Source organism: Leucopleurus acutus (genome assembly GCF_964270905.1).
Source record: "Leucopleurus acutus genome assembly, chromosome: 1".
NCBI lineage: Eukaryota > Metazoa > Chordata > Mammalia > Artiodactyla > Delphinidae > Leucopleurus > Leucopleurus acutus.
Window position 1 is genome coordinate 178998746 of NC_139142.1, and position 22967 is coordinate 179021712.

General features: G+C 44.0%; 1 protein-coding gene across 1 annotated transcript in view; it reads right to left on the reverse strand.

The window, feature by feature from the left end:
• Positions 1–554: 554 nt before the first annotated feature.
• Positions 555–22967, reverse strand: part of PRKCQ (protein kinase C theta) — a 155957-nt gene continuing 133544 nt past the window's right edge. Inside the window, exons 15-18 of the mRNA XM_082848914.1 lie at positions 22713–22851; positions 17005–17193; positions 4036–4164; positions 555–1809 (exon numbers count right to left, since the gene is read on the reverse strand). Of these exons, the coding sequence (XP_082705040.1) occupies positions 1654–1809; positions 4036–4164; positions 17005–17193; positions 22713–22851 (613 nt within the window). The 3' untranslated portion in view covers positions 555–1653. The remainder of the gene's footprint in view (positions 1810–4035; positions 4165–17004; positions 17194–22712; positions 22852–22967) is intronic.

The following is a 22967-nucleotide window of genomic DNA, read 5'->3' on the forward strand; positions in this document are numbered from 1 at the left end:
CATGAACTGGCAAGAGGGCGTCCTTGGGGGAAGCAGTGTCAGGAGAGAAGTTGGAGGGCAGAGCTGAGTTCTGGGGTTGGAGATCACTCCTTCAAGAAGCTTGTGGGGGGAAGAGCATCCCAAGTACTGGGAGCAGGAAGTGCAAAGGCCCTGAGGCAGAACTGTGTCAGGGTGGTGGGGAAACCACTAGGACTGAAGCCAGTTGAGCAAAGTTGAGAGCAGGAGGCTAAAGACCTCATCCTGCAGGTCCTTTGAAGGCTGTGTAGGGAATCTGGAATAAAGTATGTTGGAAAGTGAGTGGAAAAAAAAAAAAAAAGAAATCTTGTGGGGAAGGAAAGGAGGAATATAATACTAATAACTTAAAGGTTATCTGAGTTTCTCTCCTGTTGGGGATTTTTAATGATTCTCAAAATTTAAAACATTAATTCTAGCTGCATTTTGATGATAACTAAAACAGAACCAAGTTTGGAGCAGGGGGAGGGGCAAGGAGGGAATTAAACTATGAAGAGGCATCTTTCTTTCTTTTTTTTATTCCATTTTTACATATGCACCTCTTTGTCATGAAGTCACAACATTTTATCAAAATATACACACAGCACAGATATTTTAAACATGGATAGCTAGAATTCTTATTAAATAAGATCACTGCAGATAGCATGCATGGGTCTTTGTCTTGAAGGATGTCTCTCTCAAGAGACGTAGGAGTCATCAAATCATCAGTAATGGTATAATAAAGGGATGGGTTACCTTTTCTCTAGAAGAATTACGCACTTCATTTTTTTTTTCCTGTTCTAATGTGAGGATGGTGATGAGAAACTGCCACTGATACTGAAATCAACTGAAAATGGATGGATGGAAAGGTTTTATTGGCAGGAGTAAAATGACTATCTTTATTGGACTCTAAATTTAATACTACGTTGACAAGATAACCAGAGTAGGGGTCTAGTAAACATTGCATGTGGATGACACGAACTCTCCCCACTTTCCTCTTGCCTGTGAATTTCATGGCTAAATCAGAATGAATGAATGTGTAAATCTCAAGTTACAAGCATGTTTATTACGAAGAATTCCCATAAGAACCTATTCAGGGCTTCCCCTACCCCCTACCCTTGACACTTGCCCAGGTGTGAACAGAATAAAGTGGGTTAGTGGTTACTTGTCTGCGGCCGAGTGGATGCCCGTGCCACGCCAGGCAACGTGCACTTTCAGTCTTGAGAAGTCTGGACTCTGCTCCTTGAGTCAACACGTATGTCACTGATCAGCAGTTGGTGCCCAGGTGAAGAGCCATAACTTAGAGTGGAATTAAGTTTTCAAATCTTTCACAGTGCGGAGAACCATCTTCAAGTAAATAACTACAGTAAGGAAGGACCTAACTTCAAGAGTGGCTGTGAGAGATGATGGGAGAATCCAAAGGGCATCGTCATTAGTGAAGCAGAGCTGGTTTCTGCTACAGATGCAAAGTCGGTGAGGAGGTCAAAGGGCTCAGCCTTTATTGTTGGCTGCAGATGCAAAGTCCGTGAGGAGGTCAAAGAGCTCGGCCTTTATTGTTGAGTGTTTCTTTTCTTTTCCAAGTTGAAAAGGAACCCGAGAAGTGTCACTTGAACCAGTTCACAGAGGGAAAGCAAATCCCTTCGTGTGTCTGGAGAGGCGAGTTCAGGATATCAGCTTCTCCATCCCTGGATTCATGAAGGAAAAGTTCCGGAACATGTTCTGGTCCATGCTGTTGATCAGCGCTCTGTCTGCAAATGACAGCCGGGGCTTTTCATTCAAGAATTCTTTGTCGAAATTGCTGCAGTCGTACGGTGATTTCTTGACCAGCGTTTAAGGGGTGGGGAGAAAAAGAGAGGAAAATCAGCCACTGAATTCATGATTCATTCACGACATGGCTTTTGTCATCTAGGCTCTAATCTGCATAAGAAAACGTTGGCACCTGCCAATAAGCGAAAGTAATACTGATAGATGATTGTATAGGGCCTTTATTGAACATCTCTAAGGTCCTGACTCATCAGCCTATCAGTAGTGTAATTAAATTCGTACACAGGAATTCCATGATGTGTACATTCAAATAACTTTACATGAAGCAGGACTGACGACCTTTGAAAAAGTGGTAAGCCCCAATTTGATCTCTGTCTTTTTAGTCTACAGGGGACAGTGGAGCGGGGGAGTGGTAGGTTGGGGTGGGAGCAGAGGGGGCGCAGGATCGCAGGAGTTTTGCAGATTATATATGCCGGTGATCGATATCCTTCACTACCATTGGTTCCCCTACCCACATTAACTTTATTCTTTTATTTTTAAAATTTTTACTGGGGTATAATTGATTTACAACGTTGCGTTAGTTTCAGGTGTACAGCAAAGTGAATCAGTCATACGCATACAGGTATCCACTCCGTTTTAGATTCCTAATAAGGACCTACTGTGTGGCACACAGAACTCGACTCATACTCTGTAATGGCCTATATGGGAAAAGAATCCCACATTAATTTTATTATTAAACATCTTGGACTGTCTTCCAGAGACAACACAGATTGGGGTGAGCTCCCTTCTGGTCACCTGGTCCACTGGTGCCCATGACAGAAAAAGAGACCTGTTTATAAATACTGTTCAGTACGGTGTATACTTCAGCTTTCTAAGATTGAAAGCAACCTAATAAGATTAAAAGCTTTCTAAGATTAAAAGCAACATAATCAAATGTCACCCTTACGTGAGTGTGACTAAGATCCAGGCCCATCCCACCCTCAAGGGGTACCCTGAGCTGCTGAGGCCAGTGGTCTGTGGTCTCTGCCTACAAGTAGCCACTCAGACCACGGGTCAGGGAAATCCCTTCCTACGGGAGGAACTGGGAACTGTCGCATAGGGAAAGCACAGCTGAAATGTCTGATTTTTATGTGGAAAATCTTGAGTCCATTGCAGTCTACCATGGAAGCTGAGACATGAATGACGTTGTTCTGATGAGCTGGAAAAATTCATCATATCATAAACAAATTATTAACCCATGTAGTAGCAATGGTGCTGTTACGAATAATAAGAGCGCTAGAGGCCAGCCGGTAGGACCCTTGGAACATCTCCAGAGCTTAGGACAAATGTTGAGCACAAGTAACTCTTCCTGCCCTGGGGGCACAGGGCTGCTTCTGGCACGACTAATAACAGAAGATACTTTCTGGAGTGAAGGCTCTGCTTTGAAATCCACAAGCCTGTGCCACCTGCATGCGAAGATGGTTCATGTCTACCCAGGTCGTTGCTACCTTATTCCCAGAATCACCAGGAATGGGTAAAGATGGCAAATCCACCACTTTGCTGTCCTCCTTAAAAAATTACTATTTACTCTTTAAGTTGTGGTAAAATGTACATAACCTAAAAATGACCATTCTAACCATTTTAAGTGTACAGTTTGGGGGCGTGAAGCACATTCACGTTGGGCCATCCATCTCCGGAACTTTTTTCATCTCATCTTTGCTTCATTTTATGGTGACCCAGGAAGTTCTGCCTTTTCTCGGGGAGGTTGGTGACTCTTGCTGGTGGGTATATACATGGGAATTCAGAGACCAGTCTTTTTCTAAGTATCAGTTTACTTCTTAAATGAAGAAACACCTACCAATTACCATTAGGGTCTGTAGTTATATGAACAGATGACAAATGTCCGAGAAACTTTCATAAATATCACAGAAAACATGGATCCAAAACTCCTGTCAAAGGATGCAGGGTTTATGCTCAGGTTTGGGTCATGCGGACTGTGACCCTGAAGCCTGGACACACCCTGTGCAAAGCTCCACATGGCATCTGAGGGTCATCCCCACATATACATGTTCAGTCTAAGACATGTACACGTGGTGATCCGTTCTTCACGCAAATACATTTGATCACACAGGTTAAATTCTGCCAGTGAGTAACACCCCCTCCCACCCAGACCAACAGCCTGATTAAAGAAGACTTTCTTCCAAGAACTGCAGAGGGTGGGTGGGAAGTCGAGGCCCCGGCAGCCTGGGTGTGATGTGAGGACTGTGCTGGCAGGACCACAGGGCCCCGGAGGCTCCTTACCACCTTAGGCCTGAACGGAGGGTCAATCTCCTTCCTTTCCAGCTCTTCCCAATTGATCTCCCGAAACAAGGGGTGCTGGCGGATGTCTCCCCTCACCCCCAGGCGCTTTTCAGGTTCTCTTACGAAGAGCTGAAAGGGAGCAGAAGGGGAGCAGTTACTTCTCAAGGGATGAACCAGGCCCCTGGGAGGCAGGACAGCACGCACTTGACTCCACTAAGAGAAGGGCCCGGCTTTTGCCACCTGATTTCCGAACCTTGTTTTTCTACCAGCCACCATAAACTCTCGACTCAAGTCAAACCAGCGGCAACAAGTCTACTGAATATTCCAGAGTCTGGGCTTTGCTCTAGAAGTGCAATGTTTTGAGTTATCTAGACCTGGGTTGAAATCAGCTTTGCCCTGTGTTGTTATTCATGGGACCTGGCAAGTTACAGAGTCAGTTCTCTCATCAGTAAGGTGAGGGAAGTATCCTCCTCACAGGGCTGTTTTGTGGGTTAAAACAACAACAACAATACACACACACACACAGAGGTGTGTGCTAATTCCTGGTCTGTAGAAGCCAACAGCAGAAAGGAAGTGACCAATGTGTTTGTTGTTTGGTTTACTGTCCATCGATCAAGTTTGATTTCTTTAAAAGCTGCTTTCTTAGGATTACAGTCTTGCTCTAAAGAAAAGCTCACTTCAGGCGTGACATAAACTAGCCCCTGACAATCAGCTTTGTATTTTGTAAGGCATCTGAGTATCCGGAATCACTCTTCCTTCCTGCAAACCTGCTGGACACTAATACTTTATTCAAATCATCTTTAATCATCTCTGACCCATCACACGTGTATTTCCTCTTTGTGCGCTCCCCTCTCCTATTACTTTCCCCCATGAGGTCAAAATGAACGTTGGCCAGCACAGGAAAGAAACCTGGAAACTCTTCAAACTTAAATAGAACACGTCAAGGGCTTTAAGGAAGTAGAAGAGTCCTAGAATAGTCTCGGGTCCCGGGGGTCTGGAGTAGTTACCTCTTCTCTTACATCAGCTAGATGTTTATGTGTCAAATAACTGCTTATTACAGGGTATCATATGGAGGCTCTGAGTCTTGAAAACAGAATCCAAGTCAAGTGCAGTGATTTTTCATGAAGTTCTGGCGGGAATGGACCTCCATGTGCACCTACATTGCATGAACCTCTTGCTTATCCCTCTCATAAGAAGAGTCAGTCTTATGTGTAGTCGGAATCTTCAAAAGCTCTAGTCTATAATCACTAACTAACTAATTAACTACCATGCTGTAGCAAAGTGGAGATTTTTTTTCTTTCTTTTTTTACATTAGGAGACTCCTCTAAAAGCCCAAGTGAGACCTCATGCGACCACCTAGTATATCCAAGTGGTAAATTGTTGGAATGGCCCCAGCTTCCTCTCCCCTTTTTCATATGGAGGCCACTGAGGCCCCTCTATGGAAACTTAGGGTTCCAGAGCACCCCATTAGAAAATCACTGCATAGTGGATATAACATGAGACTGTCATTCAGTCTCTTGGCCTGGGGCAAGTTTTCTGAGTCTCAGTTCCCTCACCTGTAAAATGAAGGGTCAGACAAGGTGGTCTTTATGTCCCGTGAGTCCTAACATCCCCTGAACTCCTAGGCCCGTCTTCCAGGCTCTCTGCAATGCTGACACTCGTCCTCTGATTTCACTGTGACCTTCTCTTCCATCCGGACACGTCTACTCATTGCATACGCATCTGCCTTTCCTACCTCTGCCCTTCACCAATGACATTTCCATCTTGCCAGGGTTTCCCTCTCCCCACATCCACTCCCATTTCCTCCTCTTCTTCTTTAAATCCTGACTCACCTGTCAGGATTCAGCTTATACCCCCTCTTCTCTGTGAAGCTTTCTTTGATTACCCCCACCCATGGTGAGCTCTCTCTCCTCAAGTCATATTCACATGGTTGGTTACATCACTCATCCCACCCAGTGTCCCTTGAGAGTCAGGTCTTGTGCTAGAGGCCTCAACGAGACCGTCTTGACTTTAAAGGCAGATTCTAAAAGCAGAAAGCTTTTAGAAACCGAGGCTCAGAGTAGCTAAGTAACTTGTTCAAGACCAGGGGTCTAGCCAGCAGTAGAGCCTAAATGATGAGCAACCCCTTCCTACTTCTGGTTTTGGATGGGCTCTCCTCTGTGGTCCATAGAACACCTCCCTTCCACTAAAGGAAATTAGCACACTGTGTGTGTGTGTGTGTGTGTGTATTTAAAGACTGTCTTTCCTGCTGTAGTGTAAGCTCTGGAAGGCAGATATCATTTATGTTTCTGTTTCTTACAGAATCCAGCCCAGTGCCATGTACAAAGCAGACACTCAATAAATGTTTGTTGAATGCATGAGTAAGCTGTCTTTCTACTTTTTTTCTAGATTACGTGTCTTAAAGTCTCTGTCTTCTGTTAGTCTCTTGGTTTCAGCATATAGAACAGCCTAGAGAAAAGTTCACAGTACAGCACACTTTCCTATAGACTCAGACACCAGCAAGAGTCAAGAGAGGGAAAAGCAGATTGATGCTTTCAGGAGAAGAGGGAATAAGTGACTTGCCCCCCATCCCTTGCCTTGAAATGATCCTGATAAATGTTCGACTTCCACTTCTTAAGGATATTTTGATGAAGCAAGGTTAGAGAGAAGGTGCGAGTGCCCCATGAACAAGCCGAAACCCAGCCTCGTGTTGTTATAATTAAATGCTTCAGGGAATCAGGTTAGAAGTGTGCACATGCTAGGTTTCCTGTTAGTTTTCCCCAGTAACATGCGGCATTTGTTCCAAGAGGATCGTGACAGAGAGCCTCCTGGGCCTGGCATATGTACCTGTGAAATTAAAAAAAAATTTTTTTTAAGATAAAATGTATAATGAGTAGATAGTATGATCTCCAGCCTCGAGACTCAAAAGCCTTTCCCGTTTTGCACAGACGAGTGAATTATCTTCTCTGCCCTGCAGCCAATCACCCCCCACACCCTGGTCCTGAAGATGCCTGTTGACCTCATGGGAGGTCATCGTCTCTGCCACCGGGAGGCTGCACCGAAGGAATAAATGTTCATGAAAGAAAGACTTGATTTTTGTCCATAAAAGCTGTCAGAAGTGGGGTTTACACTTACAGGAAAACGCACATCTCTGACATAAATGGTCAGGATGCAGCTGGAGTTTGTTTACATTTATTCGGCTGTCTGGGCAAGAAAGCAGTGCTGGGCTGCTGGGGATGGACCCCCGCTTCGCCCGGCTCAGCGCCTGCCACTGGAATCTCCCTCCCTCTTCAGTCCGTCTTCAGATGGCTCTTTCTACAAAAGGGAGAGGTATTTCTGTTTGCGATCATTCGTTTTCCATCATTTTCCAAACAAATGGACAGGACATCCTGGATGAATAAATGAGGAAGAAAGGGGCGTGTCTTTGACAATAGTCAACTGGACAGCAGTGTCCCAGCTGTAATTCTGTTTTTTTTTTCCTTTTTGCAGTACGCGGGCCTCTCACTGCTGTGGCCTCTCCCGTTGCGGAGCACAGGCTCCGGACGCGCAGGCTCAGCGGCCATGGCTCACGGGCCCAGCCGCTCCGCGGCATGTGGGATCTTCCCGGACCGGGGCACAAACCCATGTCCCCTGCTTTGGCAGGCGGACTCTCAACCACTGCACCACCAGGGAAGCCCCCAGCTGTAATTCTTCAAAAAAATTTTATACGATTTTTAAAGGTTACTTTCCATTTACAGTTATTACAAAATATTGGCCATATTCCCCGTGCTGTACAATACATCCTTGAGTCTATCTTACACCGATAGTTTGTGTCTCCCACTCCCTCACCCCCTCCCCACTGGTAATCAGTAGTTTGTTCTTTATATGTGACTCTGCTTCTTTTTTGTTATATTCAATAGTTTTTTGTAATTTTAAGATTCCAAATATAAATGATGTCATACAGTATTTGTCTTTCTCTGTCTGACTTACTTCACTTAGCATAATGCCCTGCAAGTCCATCCATGTTGTTGCAAACGGCAAAATTTCATTCTTTTGCATGGCTGAGTAGTATTCCATTGTGCGTGTGTGTGTGTGTGTGTATATATATATATATATAAAATATATATATAATCTTGTTTATCATTCATCTATTGATGGACACTTAGGTTGCTTCCATGTCTTAGCTATCGTAAATAGTGCTGCTATGAACACTGGGGTGCATGTATCTTCTTGAATTCGTGTTTTTGGTTTTTTTCGGATATATACCCAGGAGTGGAACTGCTGGCTCATGTGGTAGTTCTATTTTTCGTTTTTTGAGAAACCTCCGTACTGTTTTCCACAGTGGCTTCACCCATTTACGTTCCCACCAACAGTCTACTAGAGCTCCTTTTTCTCCATGTTCGCCAACATGTGTTATTTGTGTCCTTTTTGATGATGGCCATTCTGACAGGTGTGAGGCGATATCTCATTGTGGTTTTGATCTGCAGTTCCTTGATTAGTTTGATTTGTAGTTCCTTGATTAGCACATTCTTTGAATGTGCTTGTTGGCCATCCTCATTTCCTCTTTGGAAAATGTCTTCTGCCCATTTTTTTAACCGGGTTGGTTCTTTTTATTTGGTTTTGTTTTGTTGTTTTTGATGTTAAGTTGTATGAGCTGTTTATACATGCTGGATATTAATCTCTCATGGGTCAAACAATTTGCAAATCTCTTCCCCCATCTGGTAGGCCGTCGTTTCGTTTTGTCGACTGTTTCCTTTCCAGCTGTAATTCTGGACGGAGCACAGCCTCTCGTGATGTGCATGTGTTCAGCGCGCTACGTGCATCCATGCCCTTTGAGGGCTAAAGAGGTTGAAGTCTGGTACCGACACCACTGCTGTTACAGAGGCCGCTGAATACTCTTTGCTTAGCATTTCCAGAGGACCCGTTACTTCTGGCTTTCAGAACATTATGTAAAATTCCCTAGAGGAGGTTTCTCTAGAAATGATAGATCACCTTTGATTTTTGCAGAAAAGGGAGCTCAGGGCTGTGGGGGCTGTTGGATTAAAATCAGAGCACAAGAGGCACAGGAGCAACTAGAAGCCAGTCTCACAACCAGCACATTGCCGGGTGGCCACGAATTTTTATCAGCCCAGCTCCTGGAAAACAGACAGCTGTCTTCTTCATGGACAAGAACAGAGAATTTTTATTAACTCACAGGAGAAAGAATAAGCCCAGACTCTTCCACGGGGGTTTAAAACCTCTTTCACCAGCGAGTCCTTTTTCTTCACCGTCTTTATCCTTAACTGTCTCGGTCTCTGCTCTAGTCACCAAATTCACTTTCTACTCTCACAGCAAATCTTCCTGCCACTGAAACTGCAGCCGACTCTCTTTTTTTTTTGTTTTTTTCGTATTTGCTGGAAGTTAGCCTTAGATGTAGTTTTGTTTTTCAGCTTTTTACTTTGAAATAATTAGAGTGTCTCAGTCTGCTTGGGCTGAGACCGGGAGGCTTACAGAGCACACATTTATTTCTCATGGCTCTGGGGGTGAGAAGTCCAGGATCTAGGTGCTGACGTGGTCAGTTTCTGGTGAGGCGTCTCTCCCCAGCTTGTAGATGGCCGTCTTCTTGCTCAGTGCTCACATGGCCTTTTTTTTTTATTTATTTATTCTTATGTTTATTTAGTTACTGATTTGTTTTCTTATTAGTCATACTTTTTTTTTTTTTTGCGGTACGCGGGCCTCTCACTGGTGTGGCCTCTCCCGTTGCGGAGCAACAGGCTCCGGACGCGCAGGCTCAGCGGCCATGGCTCACGGGCCCAGCCGCTCCGCGGCATGTGGGATCTTCCCGGACCGGGGCACGAACCCGTGTCCCCTGCATCGGCAGGCGGACTCTCAACCACTGTGCCACCAGGGAAGCCCTGTTGGAAGATTTTTAATCACAGTTTCAATTTCATTGCTTGTGATTGGTCTGTTCCTATTTTCTATTTCTTCCTGGTTCAGTCTTGGAAGTTTATACCTTTTCAAGAATTTGTCCATTTCTTTCAGGTTGTCCATTTTATTGGCATAGAGTTGCCTGAAGGTAGTCTCTTCGGATGCTTTGTATTTCTAGTGTCCGTTGTAAATTCTCCTTTTTCATTTCTAGTTTTATTGATTTGAGTCCTCTCCCTCTTTTTCTTGATGAGTCTGGCTAATGGTTTATCAATTTTGTTTATTGTCTCAAAGAACCAGCTTTTAGTTTTATTGATGTTTGCTATTGTTTTCTTTGTTTCTGTTTCATGTATTTCTGCTCTGATCTTTATGATTTCTTTCCTTCTGCTAACTTCGGGTTTTGTTTGTTCTTCTTTCTCTAGTTCCTTTGGGTGTAACGTTAGATTGTTCGTTTGAGATTTTTCTTGTTTCTTGCGGTAGGCTTGTATAGCTATAAACGTCCCTCTTAAACTGCTTTTGCTGCATCCCATAGGTTTTGGATCATCGTGTTTTCATTGTCATTTGTCTCTAGGTATTTTTTTATTTCCACTTTGATTTCTTCAGTGATCTCTTGGTTATTTAGTTATGTATTGTTTAGCCTCCTTGTGTTTGTGTTTTTTCCAGGTCTTTTCCCTGTAATTGATTTCTAATCTCATAGTGTTGTGGTCAGAAAAGATGGTTGATATGATTTCAATTTTCTTAAATTTACTGAGGCTTGATTTGTGACCCAAGATGTGATCTATCCTGGAAAATGTTCCGTGTGCACTTGAGAAGAAAGTGTAATCTGCTGTTTTTGGATGGAATGTCCTATAAGTATCAATTAAATCTATCTGCGATTGTGTCATTTAAACCTTGTGTTTCCTTATTTATTTTCTGTTTGGATGATCTCTCCATTGGTGTAAGTGAGGTGTTAAAGTCCCCCACTATTATTGTGTTACTGTTGATTTCCTCTTTTAGAGCTGTTAGCAGTTGCCTTATGTATTGAGGTGTTCCTATGTTGGGTGCATATATATTTATAATTGTTATATCTTCTTCTTGGATTGATCCCTTGATAATTATGTAGTGTCCTTCCTTGTGTCTTGTAACATTCTTTATTTTAAAGTCTAGTTTATCTGATATGAGTATTGCTACTCCAGCTTTCTTTTGATTTCCATTTGCATGGAATATCTTTTTCCATCCCCTCACTTTCAGTCTGTATGTGTCCCTAGGTCTGAAGTGGGTCTCTTGTAGACGGCATATATATGGGGTCTTGTTTTTGTATCCATTCACTGAGCCTGTGTCTTTTGGTTGGAGCATTTAATCCACGCACGTTTAAGGTAATTATCCATATGTATGTTCCTATTATCATTTTCTTAATTATTACAGGTTTGTTTTTGTAGGTCCTTTTCTTCTCTTGTGTTTCCCACTTAGAGAAGTTCCTTTAGCACTTGTTGTAGAGCTGGTTTGGTGGTGCTGAATTCTCTTAGCTTTTGCTTGTCTGTAAAGCTTTTGATTTCTCCATTGAATCTGAATGAGATCCTTGCCTGGTAGAGTAATCTTGGTTGTAGGTTCTTCCCTTTCATCACTTTAAGTATATCATGCCACTCCCTTCTGGCTTGTAGAGTTCCTGCTGAGAAATCAGCTGTTAACCTTATGGGAGTTCCCTTGTATGTTATTTGTCATTTTTCCCTTGCTGCTTTCAATAATTTTTCTGTCTTTAATTTTTGCCAATTTGATTATACATGTCTTGGTGTGTTTCTCCTTGGGTTTATCCTGTATGGGATTCTCTGCACTTCCTGGACTTGGGTGGCTATTTCCTTTCCCATGTTAGGGAAATTTTCGACTATAATCTCTTCAAATATTTTCTCAGGTCCTGTCTCTCTCTCTTCTCCTTCTGGGACCGCTATAATGCAAATGCTGTTGCGTTTAATGTTGTCCCAGAGGTCTCTTAGGCTGTCTTCATTTCTTTTCATTCTTTTTTCTTTATTCTGTTCTGCAGCAGTGAATTCCACCATTCTGTCTTTCACGTCACGTATCCGTTCTTCTGCTTCAGTTATTCTGCTACTGATTCCTTCTAGTGTGTCTTTCATTTTCAGTTATTGTATTGTTCATCTCTATTTGTTCTTTAATTCTTCTAGATCTTTGTTAACCATTTCTTGCATCTTCTTGATCTTTGCCTCCATTCTTTTTCTGAGGTCCTGGGTCATCTTCACTATCATTATTCTGAATTCTTTTTCTGGAAGATTGCCTATCTCCATTTCATGTAGTTGTTTTTCTGGGGTTTTCTCTTGTTCCTTCATCTGGTACATAGCCCTCTGCCTTTTCATCTTGTCTATCTTTCTGTGAATGTGGTTTTTGTTCCACAGGCTGCAGGATTGTAGTTCTTCTTGCTTCTGCTGTCTGCCCTCTGGTGGATGAGGCTATCTAAGAGGCTTGTGGAAGTCTCCTGATGGGAGGGACTGGTGGTGGGTAGAGGTTAGTAAAAACCTTTTCTTGGTGCATGTGTTTGGAGGGAGATCTCTCTCTCTCCCTCTTTTTATCAGGGCATTAATCCCATCATGGGGGCCCCACCCTCTTAACCTCATCTACACTTAATTACCACCAAAGGCCTCACCTCCTATAACCATCACATTGGGGGTTAGAAGACTTCAACATATGATTTTCTGGGGGTGACACAAACATTCAGACCATACATATAGATTCACAGGAAGTTGAAAAGATAGTACAGAGGTGCCCTGTGTACCTTTCACCTAGTTTCCCCTAATGCTTCCATCATATATGGTGATAGCACAATATCAAAACCAGTACAGTGTGTGTGTCTTGTTCTGTGTCATTTTATCCCATGTGTAGGCCTGGGTAACCACCAGGACAAAAAGGATACAGAAGAGTCTTATCACCACAAAGGTCTCCCTTGGGGTCCCCGTCACAGTCATTCCCCCGCCTCCATGACCCCTGACCCCTGACCCCCGGCAACCACTGATCTGCTTTCCATCTCCACAGTGTTGTCCTTTCAAGAGTGTTAATACATATGTGGACTCATACGGTATGTGACCTTTTGAGATTGGCTTTTTTTTGTTTGTTTTCACTCTGCTTAATGCCCTTGTGATCCAAGTTGCTGTATGAGTCCATAGTTCCATCCTTTTAATGGCTGCATAATATTCCACACACACGACTGTGCAACTTTTCTCCTCCAACTGGAAGGAATCCTTTCCTCCTCCTCAGTCTTCCTCTCCTTTGGAAACCACCACTCCCAGCATCTTTCCCTGAACTTATTTCCATTACCTTCACCTGGTCCCAGTTAAGCCTTCACCACATCCTTGCCAGGTGTTCTCCCTTTGCTGAGCTGGGAGGAGCCGGGTTTGGGAGGCACAGCTGTTCAGCATTACGGTAAAGGTCGGTTGCAATGGCGGCTGCAGGGCCTCCAGGCTCCCCAAGCTTTCTCCTCGTTTCCTTTTACCAGTGAGTTTTGATGGCCCAGGCCTTCTGAGTGCAGCCTTCATGCCACGGATTGAGCAGATGCCAGAGCTTTCACACCAGAAAGCAGCCGTATGCAAGCCAGGAGGACTCTCACCAGAAACCCACCCTGCTGGGCCTGGATCTTGGACTTCCAGCCTCCAGAACTGTGAGTAAACAAATTTCTGTTGTCCAAGCCGCCCGGTCTATGATATTTTGTTGTGGCAGCTAGAGCCAACTAACATACCTCAATTAAATCCTTCCAAGAGCCAGTTAAAAGAAACATAGCAACTGTAACAATGCCTGAAGTTGCCCTTATGGAAAGCAAAATTGTTTTAAGTTCCCATCCTGCTAACTTATTTTTACTCTTGTCCTCTCTTTTTAAAAACTGGTTAATTATTAAATTAGCTTTCATTTTATAGATGTTTTGTCCAGTCATTAAAAGTGAATTTAATTGGCTGTTTGTGGAGTTTTCTAAGTTTATTGCTTGTTCGGATCAATTGGAAAGTGAAAGCTGAGGGGTACTGGCTCAGGTTTTTAAATACCATCAGCCTTGGGCTGGGTCTCCTCCTGGGGCTTTGTCAGCACTTCAGATTCAAGATCTTGATTCTTTAGGGAGAAGTCCACAGTTGCTGCAACATTTCAGATAACCCTAGACAAGCTGATAGCTGTATGAGAGAGGCAGAAGTGTATTATGCCCTTTAAATTGAATTTTGAGTTCTTCATGAGAAAAAAGATGGGCTGGGTAATCTTATAAGTTTGGATTTAAAATTCATTGATAGCGTCTGATGTTGAAAGATCTTATCCTAGCCCCCTTTTCATTGTGAGAAGAGCAGGGCTAAAAATTATTTCCCTAAATGACTTTTTTTAGCCAGCTGATATAAGTTGCCACAAATCAAAACCCTGTTTTGTTCAAAACGCCTGTATTCTCGGTCCACTTTAGATTTTCTGGGCCTTGGTAACATTTGTAGGTCTTTTTGATCCACATAGTTGCTGGGACAGCTCAATAAATGTAGGTGCTTACTATGATATGTAATTAGCATGAGTTTTTTGGGTTTTTTTTTTTTTACAACTTGTTACAATCACACTGTAGATGGCATTTTGCATCTTCAAAAAAGGTAAACTGGGACTTAAAGTGTAAATCTTTAATGATGGCTTTCAGGTGCTTCCTCTGAAATCTTTAATGATGGCTTTCAGGTGCTTCCTCTGTGTTAGTTCGCCCTGGGAGCTCCTGGTTTATGGCTAGTGATTCTTGGAGTCTGGTTTACATCTGTAGCTCTGGGTGCCAATTCTTAATCGATCCTGGGTTATCATGGGCGGTGTGTGACTCCGGCTTTGTTGGTAAATTCTGGAGATTCCTGCTAAGATGGTAACAGTCAAGGATTCAGGATGAAAAATACATCAGTGTTTCCCATGGACGCAGGTAGGGAACACGGCAGGAGAGCCGGTCTGCGTCCATTTGAAGGACTGCCTGTGAGATTGCCCACTCGGCAGGCAGTGAGTCTCGGGTGGAGTGCTGGTGGCTTAGAGTTTGGTACAGAAGCTGGGCTGTGGAATGGATTGAGCAGCCTCTACGTCAAAAGCTTCAGCTAAAAATGTTCCCAGTTATGGGCATTTCCAGAACACCTGCTAGAATCCCATACAAAGCCTTGGCTTTATTTTATTTTATTTGGCCATGCTGAGCAGCTTGCAGGATCTCAGTTCCCTGACCGGGGATTGAACCTGGGCCACGACAGTGAAAAGTGCTGAGTCATAACCACTGGACCACCAGGGAGGTCTCAAAGCCTTGGCTTTAAAACCCACCAGGTTCAAAGAGCAGGGAGCCCCTCAGCCATATAAGAGCAGTCCTTTCTCCTTATAATCCCTCCAGCCTCTCTGTGTGTTTGGTCTGAAACTGAAACCCTAGAGCCGGAGAGGAAGAGAACATACATGCGGTAGACACACTCTGACCATACTCCCTTCTCCAAGGCGAGTGGCTGCCAGCCATGAACTTGGCCAGAGGAAAGGGAGTGGGAGTCTTTTGAGTTAAGATTGATGTGACGACTTATATCGTGGACTGAACAGCTTTAATTTCTCAGCGGAGACAGTGTTTCATGACTTAGGAGTGACAAGAAGTTTGTCTTTTCCCCAAGAGTGAGCAGAAAGTTACGCATCCTATCCAAGTCTTCATCCAGGGGCAGAGGAAGATTTTTAATGATAAGTTTCAGGTGTGCAGTACTATAATCACTACAGAGGAATCACCACCAAAGTCTGGTTACCATCCATCACCACAGCGTTGACCCCCTCCACCCATTCTTTGCCCAATCTTCCCAAACCCCTAGTCGTCTGGGAACCACTAATCTGTTCTCTGGATCTATGAGCTTGTTTTTATTTTACTGTTTGTTCCCTGTGTTTTTTTTTTTTTTTTAGATTCCACATGAGTGAAATCACATGGTATTTGTCTCTGTCTGACTTATTTCATGAACTTTAACACCCTCTAGGCCATCCATGGTGTTGTAAATGGCAAGATTTCATTTTTATGGCTGAGTAATATTCCATTGTGTATATATACCACATTTTCATCTATCCACCCATTGATAAACACTTAGGTGGTTTCCATATCTTGCCTATTGTAAATAATGCTGCAATGAACATAGGGGTCCATAGATCTTTTCCAACTAGTGTTTTCATGTTCTTCGAATAAATACCCAGAAGTGGAATACCATATGAGTGTATGGCAGTTCTAGTCTTAACTTTCTAAGCAATCTCCATACTCTTTTCCATAGTGGCTCTACTGAGTTACATTCCCACCAACAGTGCAGGAGGGTTCCCTTTTCTCCACCTTCTCGTCAGCACTTATTATCTCTTCTCGATAAGAGCCCTTCTCACAGGTGTGAGGTGATAGCTCATTGTGGGTTTGATTTGCATTTCCCTGATGAGTGACCTTGAGCACATTTTCATGTGCCTATTAGCCATCTGTATGTCTCTGAGAATTGTTTATTCAGATCCTCTTTTGTCCCTTTTAAAATTGGGTTGTTTTTATTGTTGAGTTGTATGAGTTCTTTATATATTTTGGATATTAATCCCTTATCAGATATATGATTTGCAAGTATCTCGTCCCGTACAGAGTTTTCATTCTGATGATTTCGCTTGCTGTGCAGAAGCTTTTTAGTTTGATGCAGTCCCATGTGTTTATCTTTGCTTTTGTTTCCCTTGCTTGTGGAGGCAGATCCCCGAAGACACTGCTAAGACGGATGCTGATGAAGTTACCGTCTATGTTTTCTTCTAGGAATTTTACAGTTTCAGGTGGACTGAATAGGTTGAATAGGGACGATGGGAAACAGATTTTAAGCCCAAAGTTGTTTGTTCAACAGACCAGTTACATCTCAAAGCAAGGCCATTCAAGAGTCATGGAACTGGTTTCTGGGCATTTCTTTTGTAAATTATGCATGTGAGGGTCTGTCTTATGCTCGTTTTGATTTCTAATGTTCATCCTATTGGTGCCTCAGTTAAAACAGATGGTGAGCAGCCTCTTTAAATCTTGTTTGACACAATTACTGTTTACAATGTATGAATCAGAATTTAGAAATGAATGGGAACACTGATCAGAAAACCTAATACTAATCATATGAAGGTCTCCTTGACTTCACGTCTTACCTGCACTAAAAGGTCCTTAGCCTCCTTCTCGAGCCATCGTGGGTAAAAGGGGCTGTCCATGCGGATGGAGTGGAAGAGTTCCTCTTCATCTTGCCCATGGAAAGGTGACTGACCTATTAGCATCTCATAGAGAAGGACGCCAAAGGACCACCAGTCCACAGAATGGTTGTACTTCTGACCCAGCAGGATCTGTGGGACCAAAAGGCAGAGACATAATTAATCAAAACGAGGTTGACTTGAAAACCCTGCATGGACTTTTCAGGGCCACTCAGGACATAACTGATGAAGAACAGTGCATGGTTTTAGCAAAGATTACACTGAAAACTGTAGCTTTTGTGAAGTTAATGATTGGATAGAAATAAGTGGGCAGTACCAAAGCTAAGCAACATTTTTGCATTTCAACATCTTTCTTCCCCCCTCTGGCCTTAAGCAAAAGTACCATCAGCTCTTCATTTTCCTATCTGTGATGGGAGCCCATGGGTGGTAGCTTCAGACCTAAGAGAGCTGATGTGTATCTAAGCCCGTCAGTGCCTCTGAGGTGAATATCTAAATCAAACCCATGTGTTTTATGGACTTCTGTGGTCTTGAGTCTTTGCATAAAGTTCTGTAGCTAATCAGGCAGCCAAAGGGGTCGTCTGACCAAGTCCACCCCTTAAACCTAACTAGTCACGGTTACGAAGAGTCAAATTTTGTGACTATGCCAAGAGAGACTAGGATAACAAGCTGATAGATGTTTGTGAAAATAAAGATCAAGTTGCAAACAGAATTTTGCAGTCTGCTGCTGACTTCCAGTATAAAAATGCTATCTACCGGCCTTACCTCAATATTTGAATACTGAGGTTAATTCTAAAGTAAAAAAAATAAACTTAGCCTTAAGGAATAGTGTAAAAGTAGACCCAGGGAGAATGATAAAGAAAATAAAGACGCACACACTGCGTGATCTTAGTTCAGGTACGTTTGCCTTAAGTGGGGCCCGGTTCACACGCAATTTCCAGGATGTGCCACAAGAGGGAGCCCAAGGCAACCAGAAGCTGCTCTGAGCATCGCATCTTGGTAAGCAATTTCGTTTGGTGGATTAATGGAAAGAAATTTGGAAGGACAGGAGACAGCTGAGGTGGAAATTAAGTCTTCCAAGGCTAGGGGATGTTAGTAAAGAATTTCAGTCGTAAGTTAGGAGAAAGAAGCAAAATGCCGACTCACACTCAGTTATACACTGTATGAACAGAATGTCTGCAAATGCCTGCTGAGGTGTACTGGGTGTTTCCCATACTTTGTATTTATTTATAAGAACCTCTGGGGTAGGTGCTGTTATCCCTATTTAACAAAGGACGGTGACCGGACCTCGGGAGGTTATGTGTCTTCTTTAAGGTTGCCTGGTTAGTGAGTTGGAAGCTATGTTCTGGACCGTGGTCTCTTGGGATTTTACTACATAATGTTCCTTTTCTATTATAATGTTTCCAGGATTTAAACTTCGATCTAATTCATGCTCAAATGAGTCTGTATTTTAAGAGAAATTGGTGTAGAAACAATGGCTGGAGTGGCTCTTTTTCTATCTCAGCCCCTGGTGCTTTCTTATGGCCGTGCTGTCTTTTGTCCTGTTCTCTCCGCATCTTTACTCAAATAATTCAGATGATGATGATGTTACCACTTCACGTCAGAGTCCCTCTTTCTCTCTTAGAGTAAGAGAAAGCTACAGTTCCATCCACCGCTTGGAGCCAGTGATTTGAGGTCTGTACATGGCTCACCATATGATGTGCACGGCGGGGAAAGTGTCCTTAGAAACCAAGTGACCACCAATGCCTCTATGGCTCTGGTTTCCGAGTGACTCCTGCTTTCTCCAGGGAGCTGCTTCTAGCTACTGAAATTCCACCTGGACTTACTAAGTGGCTAGTAGATGTTGGAAAGTAGGGTGTCTCCCCATTTAACTATTTTCTATTCTTTGTCAAAATGAGTGTGGACCTCCAATTATACGTTAGACCCTCGGTCCTATAACCGTGACATAGGGAACCACAGAGCTTTGGGGAAGGTCTCGGGAGACGTGGGCTGGTGAGGCTATTCCCTGGTTTGAGGGAGCACAGTCTGCTTTTTCATGCATCGTTCCTGATGCTGCCCTGAATGCACTTGTTTTTTGTGTTTCGGGCCCTCCGCCCATATCATTGAGGTCCCCGGGGAGAGGGCAATGGGTCAGTGAGTGAGATAAAGGAAAAGCTTCACAACGGAGATGATGTGAGTGGAGCTTTGGAAAATGGGTGGGATTTTGATGGAAAAGGGAGAGGCTAGAGACAAAAGGCCCCATCTCCAGCACATGTTCAGAGATGGGCATTTGGGGTGCATGTCTTGGTGTGGTCATTCACGGAACAGGTGATGGGTGCTCTGAGCTGTGGAGGAGGAGACTAGACACTAAGGTGGATAAATCATGGTCCTTAGCTGTGAGAAATTCAGTTTACTGGCAAATGGGATTACACATGGGCTGTGGTAGCACAGAGGAGGAAACAACTGATTATTCCAAGAAGCCAGAGGCACCTTCAGGGAGAAGATGACTTTGGAGGTGGGAGTAAATCAGACCAAGGATTCCGAGGGCATGGCTAAGGGATATGAGAGAGAAGGAAACGGATGTCTCAGGACATATTAAGGACCTTCTCTTGGGGTTTTAGCTTGTACCCAGCTGACAGTGGGGACTTCCTGAATATTTTTAAAGGCGTGGCGTGACAGGTCTTCCCGTTAGAGAGGTAGATCTGGTGACGTGGTGGAACAGCGGCCCTCAGAACAGGGCATGCACCCCAGGGAGCACCCAGACGGCGTAACGCCGAGATACGGGAAGAAAATATTAGAACTTGTATTTATTCGAGTTTAAAAAATTCCAGTAGTGGCACTGATGCCCTCATTTAGAAATTTGACCAGTGACTAGGTTTTCCAAGGGAGGAACAGGAAGCCTCATCTCGGGAGGAGTTGGTGGTGGATTGGCTAGAGCATTCGTCTTCGGCACGTCGTAAGGTGCGTCACTATTACGATTACTTCTTATCCTAAGGTGCGTCATTTGCGTTGCATGCCCAGTTAAGGGGATCGGTGGGTTCTGTTTGAACTAAACTCATTTTCGCAAAATGGAACGTCCTTAAAAAGTGATCTGCAAAAGAGACTTGGATTGAAGACCATGCTAACGATGCAGAGGAGAAAACGGCAAGTGCAGAGATCTTCCGTCCTCCTAGTACCAGCTCTCTGTCACATTATAACGAGGCTAAAAACAGTGACCGTCTCATTAGTTGTGACAGGAAGCTGGCTAAATCAGAAAACACTGTCGTGCATTCTGGACTTATATCCACTCTCTTCAGCCACGAACCTTGCCTTACATACGCACTGTAGCATCTGTCTTACAGTGTGCCTTTGTGAGGGCTCTTTCTCGGCTATGAGCCAATAAAACCAGCAATTGAAAGAAACCAAGCAGACTTTTGAGTGGCAGAATCATAAAGGGTTAAACCAAGATTTTACAACGTTATTTAGCCTCATTATTTTAATAAAGCATAACATGTACTATTAATAGAATGCAACTTAGTTATTTAAAACTTTATTTCATCTTGAGTTCAGCCTGTTCCTTTTTCTGCATGTTTGATAACAGACTACATTAGTTGGTGATAATGTATAAGAAATATACATGTGCCGGGGATGCTTTTTTAACTGATGAGGGAGCAAGATCAGAAAGTTTGAAGATATGCAAAGATGATGCATTGGCAGTTGGGTAGTCGTAGAGAGGAAAGTCTGGGTCAAAAGGCATCACCAGGATCCAGACCAGAGGTGCTGAGGGCCTGGACCAGGGCAGCAACTGGAAGATGGGGCGGGATTGGAGAAGCTTGATTTAATCCCCAAAGGGAGGATCAAAAAAGAAGGGAGATTCTTAGTACAATCACGAGACTGGGGAGGCATGAAAACAGAGGTGTGAACCCCTGAGGTCTATATTTAGAAGGTCTTGGTGTTTGGATTTGGGAGGGGTAAGAAGGAAGGAGAAGACTTGGAGGATTCCAGTTTTCTGGCTATAGGGGACTGGACGGATGGATGTGTATGTCACTCATCCAGAAAGGGATAAAGGAGAAGGGTGTGTGCATGTGTGTGTGTGGGGGGCAATTTCAACAGAGAGTGGGTTTGGGATCTGTTATGATCGAACGGCCTGTGACAGTGAGTTGGAGATCTCTGCAGAAAAACAGACATACAGGTCTGAAGCAAGAAGTTTGGGCTGGTCATACTGATTTGGGAGTTGAAATCCTAGTCATAGATACAGCTGTTCATGGAGAAGGCACAGGGAGAACAAAGGACCAGGGGTGGAATTGTGTGAAGACAAGCAGGCTTGAAGATGAGAGAATGAGATTGAAGTTGCAGGGAGACGCCAGTCTCTGAAGGTAAATTCTGGAAGATGCCAAAGGAAACAGAATTGGGAAGGAAGGATTGCCTGGGAAAGGGTTTGGCATAAGGCACGTATAGACAGGACAGGTAAAGCCATGATTTCTTGCTGACCAGAGGCCAAGCTTGAATTTAAACAAGGGGAAATCTAAGCTAAGTACATGCGTACAGGGCAGAGTCTCCTGTTTCTTAGACTGAGGAGGCTACAGTTACTTTGGCTATGACAGGGATCTGCTGCTGAATTTGTTTTGCCCAGGAAACCAGAGGCCCATCGCTGTCTATCCATCAGACAGCCGTCACCACTCACACACTTATCAATAGTTGTTCATTCACTCTTTGAAAAGCTATCTATTAGCACCTTAATGTGCCGAGCCTTGAGCTCCGTCCTTGGATATAAAAGTGGCTAAGATCACACTGATCTGCACGTACGATAAGTGGGGCAAAACTTTACACACCTTGTAACAACATCCGTGTCCTGGTTCTGATACTGTACCATAGTTACGTAAGCTGGAACCAGTAGGGGAAGGGTAGATATGGGTGACATTTCTGTACTATTTTTGGCAACTTCTTGTGAATTTATAATTCTTTCAAAAGAAAGTTTTTAGAAAGCGAATAAGAAACAGCCTCTGACTTTAGAGCAATCACCCAGTAGTTCAGAGAGATCCAAAGACAGAAAAGCCGCGATAAGTGTATGCTGCGGGAGGGACCAAGGGGGAAAGGCAGTGTCTCGTCTCCCTGGGGTGGGCAGCTGGCGTTGATGGAGGCCTTCTGAGCAAACGCTGGTCTTCCAGGGGCTCAGAATATGAGAGCAACGGCTTATTTTGTTTTCTCTGTTGCTGTTTTTAAACTTTCATAGGCTCTCCCATGGGACCCAGTAACAGGAGGGAGAAGTGGGACCTCTCCAGGCTCACACAGTAGCAGCTTGGAAACCACAATTTAGGTTTTTCTGGCCCTAAAATGAAACCACTGGACTTAGGTAGATGCCTGTTCAGTGTCCGCCTGGCTCTTCACCAGTCGCTTCTTCTGCTTGGTCTGAGCAGAGTGACTATATTTTAAGGCTGGGGTGGGAGAGCCAGGATGGGAAGGGCCTGCTGGGTCCCTCACGCCTTGGCGAGGTGCAGGAGTTAGCGCGGGTACCACGCCCAGTGCGACACTAGCGGCACCTAGGTGCAGCTGCATTTGTCAAATACTCCGAAAAGCAAATACACATCCTGAACGAAAATAGTTTAAGGTCTTCTCATTTTCAGGGAGAAGGAAGCAGTGGTGCTGGCCCCGGGGAGGCGGAGTTGTACGGGTGGGTGCAGAGCGGCACGTCCTACCTCCGGGGCGATGTAGTCGGGGGTCCCGCAGAAGGTGTTGGTCCTGGCGTCCCCCAGCATGTTCTCCTTGCACATCCCAAAGTCCGCTATTTTGATGTGTCCATCTTTGTCTAACAGGATGTTATCAAGCTTCAGGTCCCTGAAAAACAAATCAGATTCGCACTTTAATAACATGCGGTTTTGTTAACATGGACTTGCCCTGTGATGGGGGCTTGCACGTCCCATCACAGCCTGAAGGGCAATGAGTAGGTACTT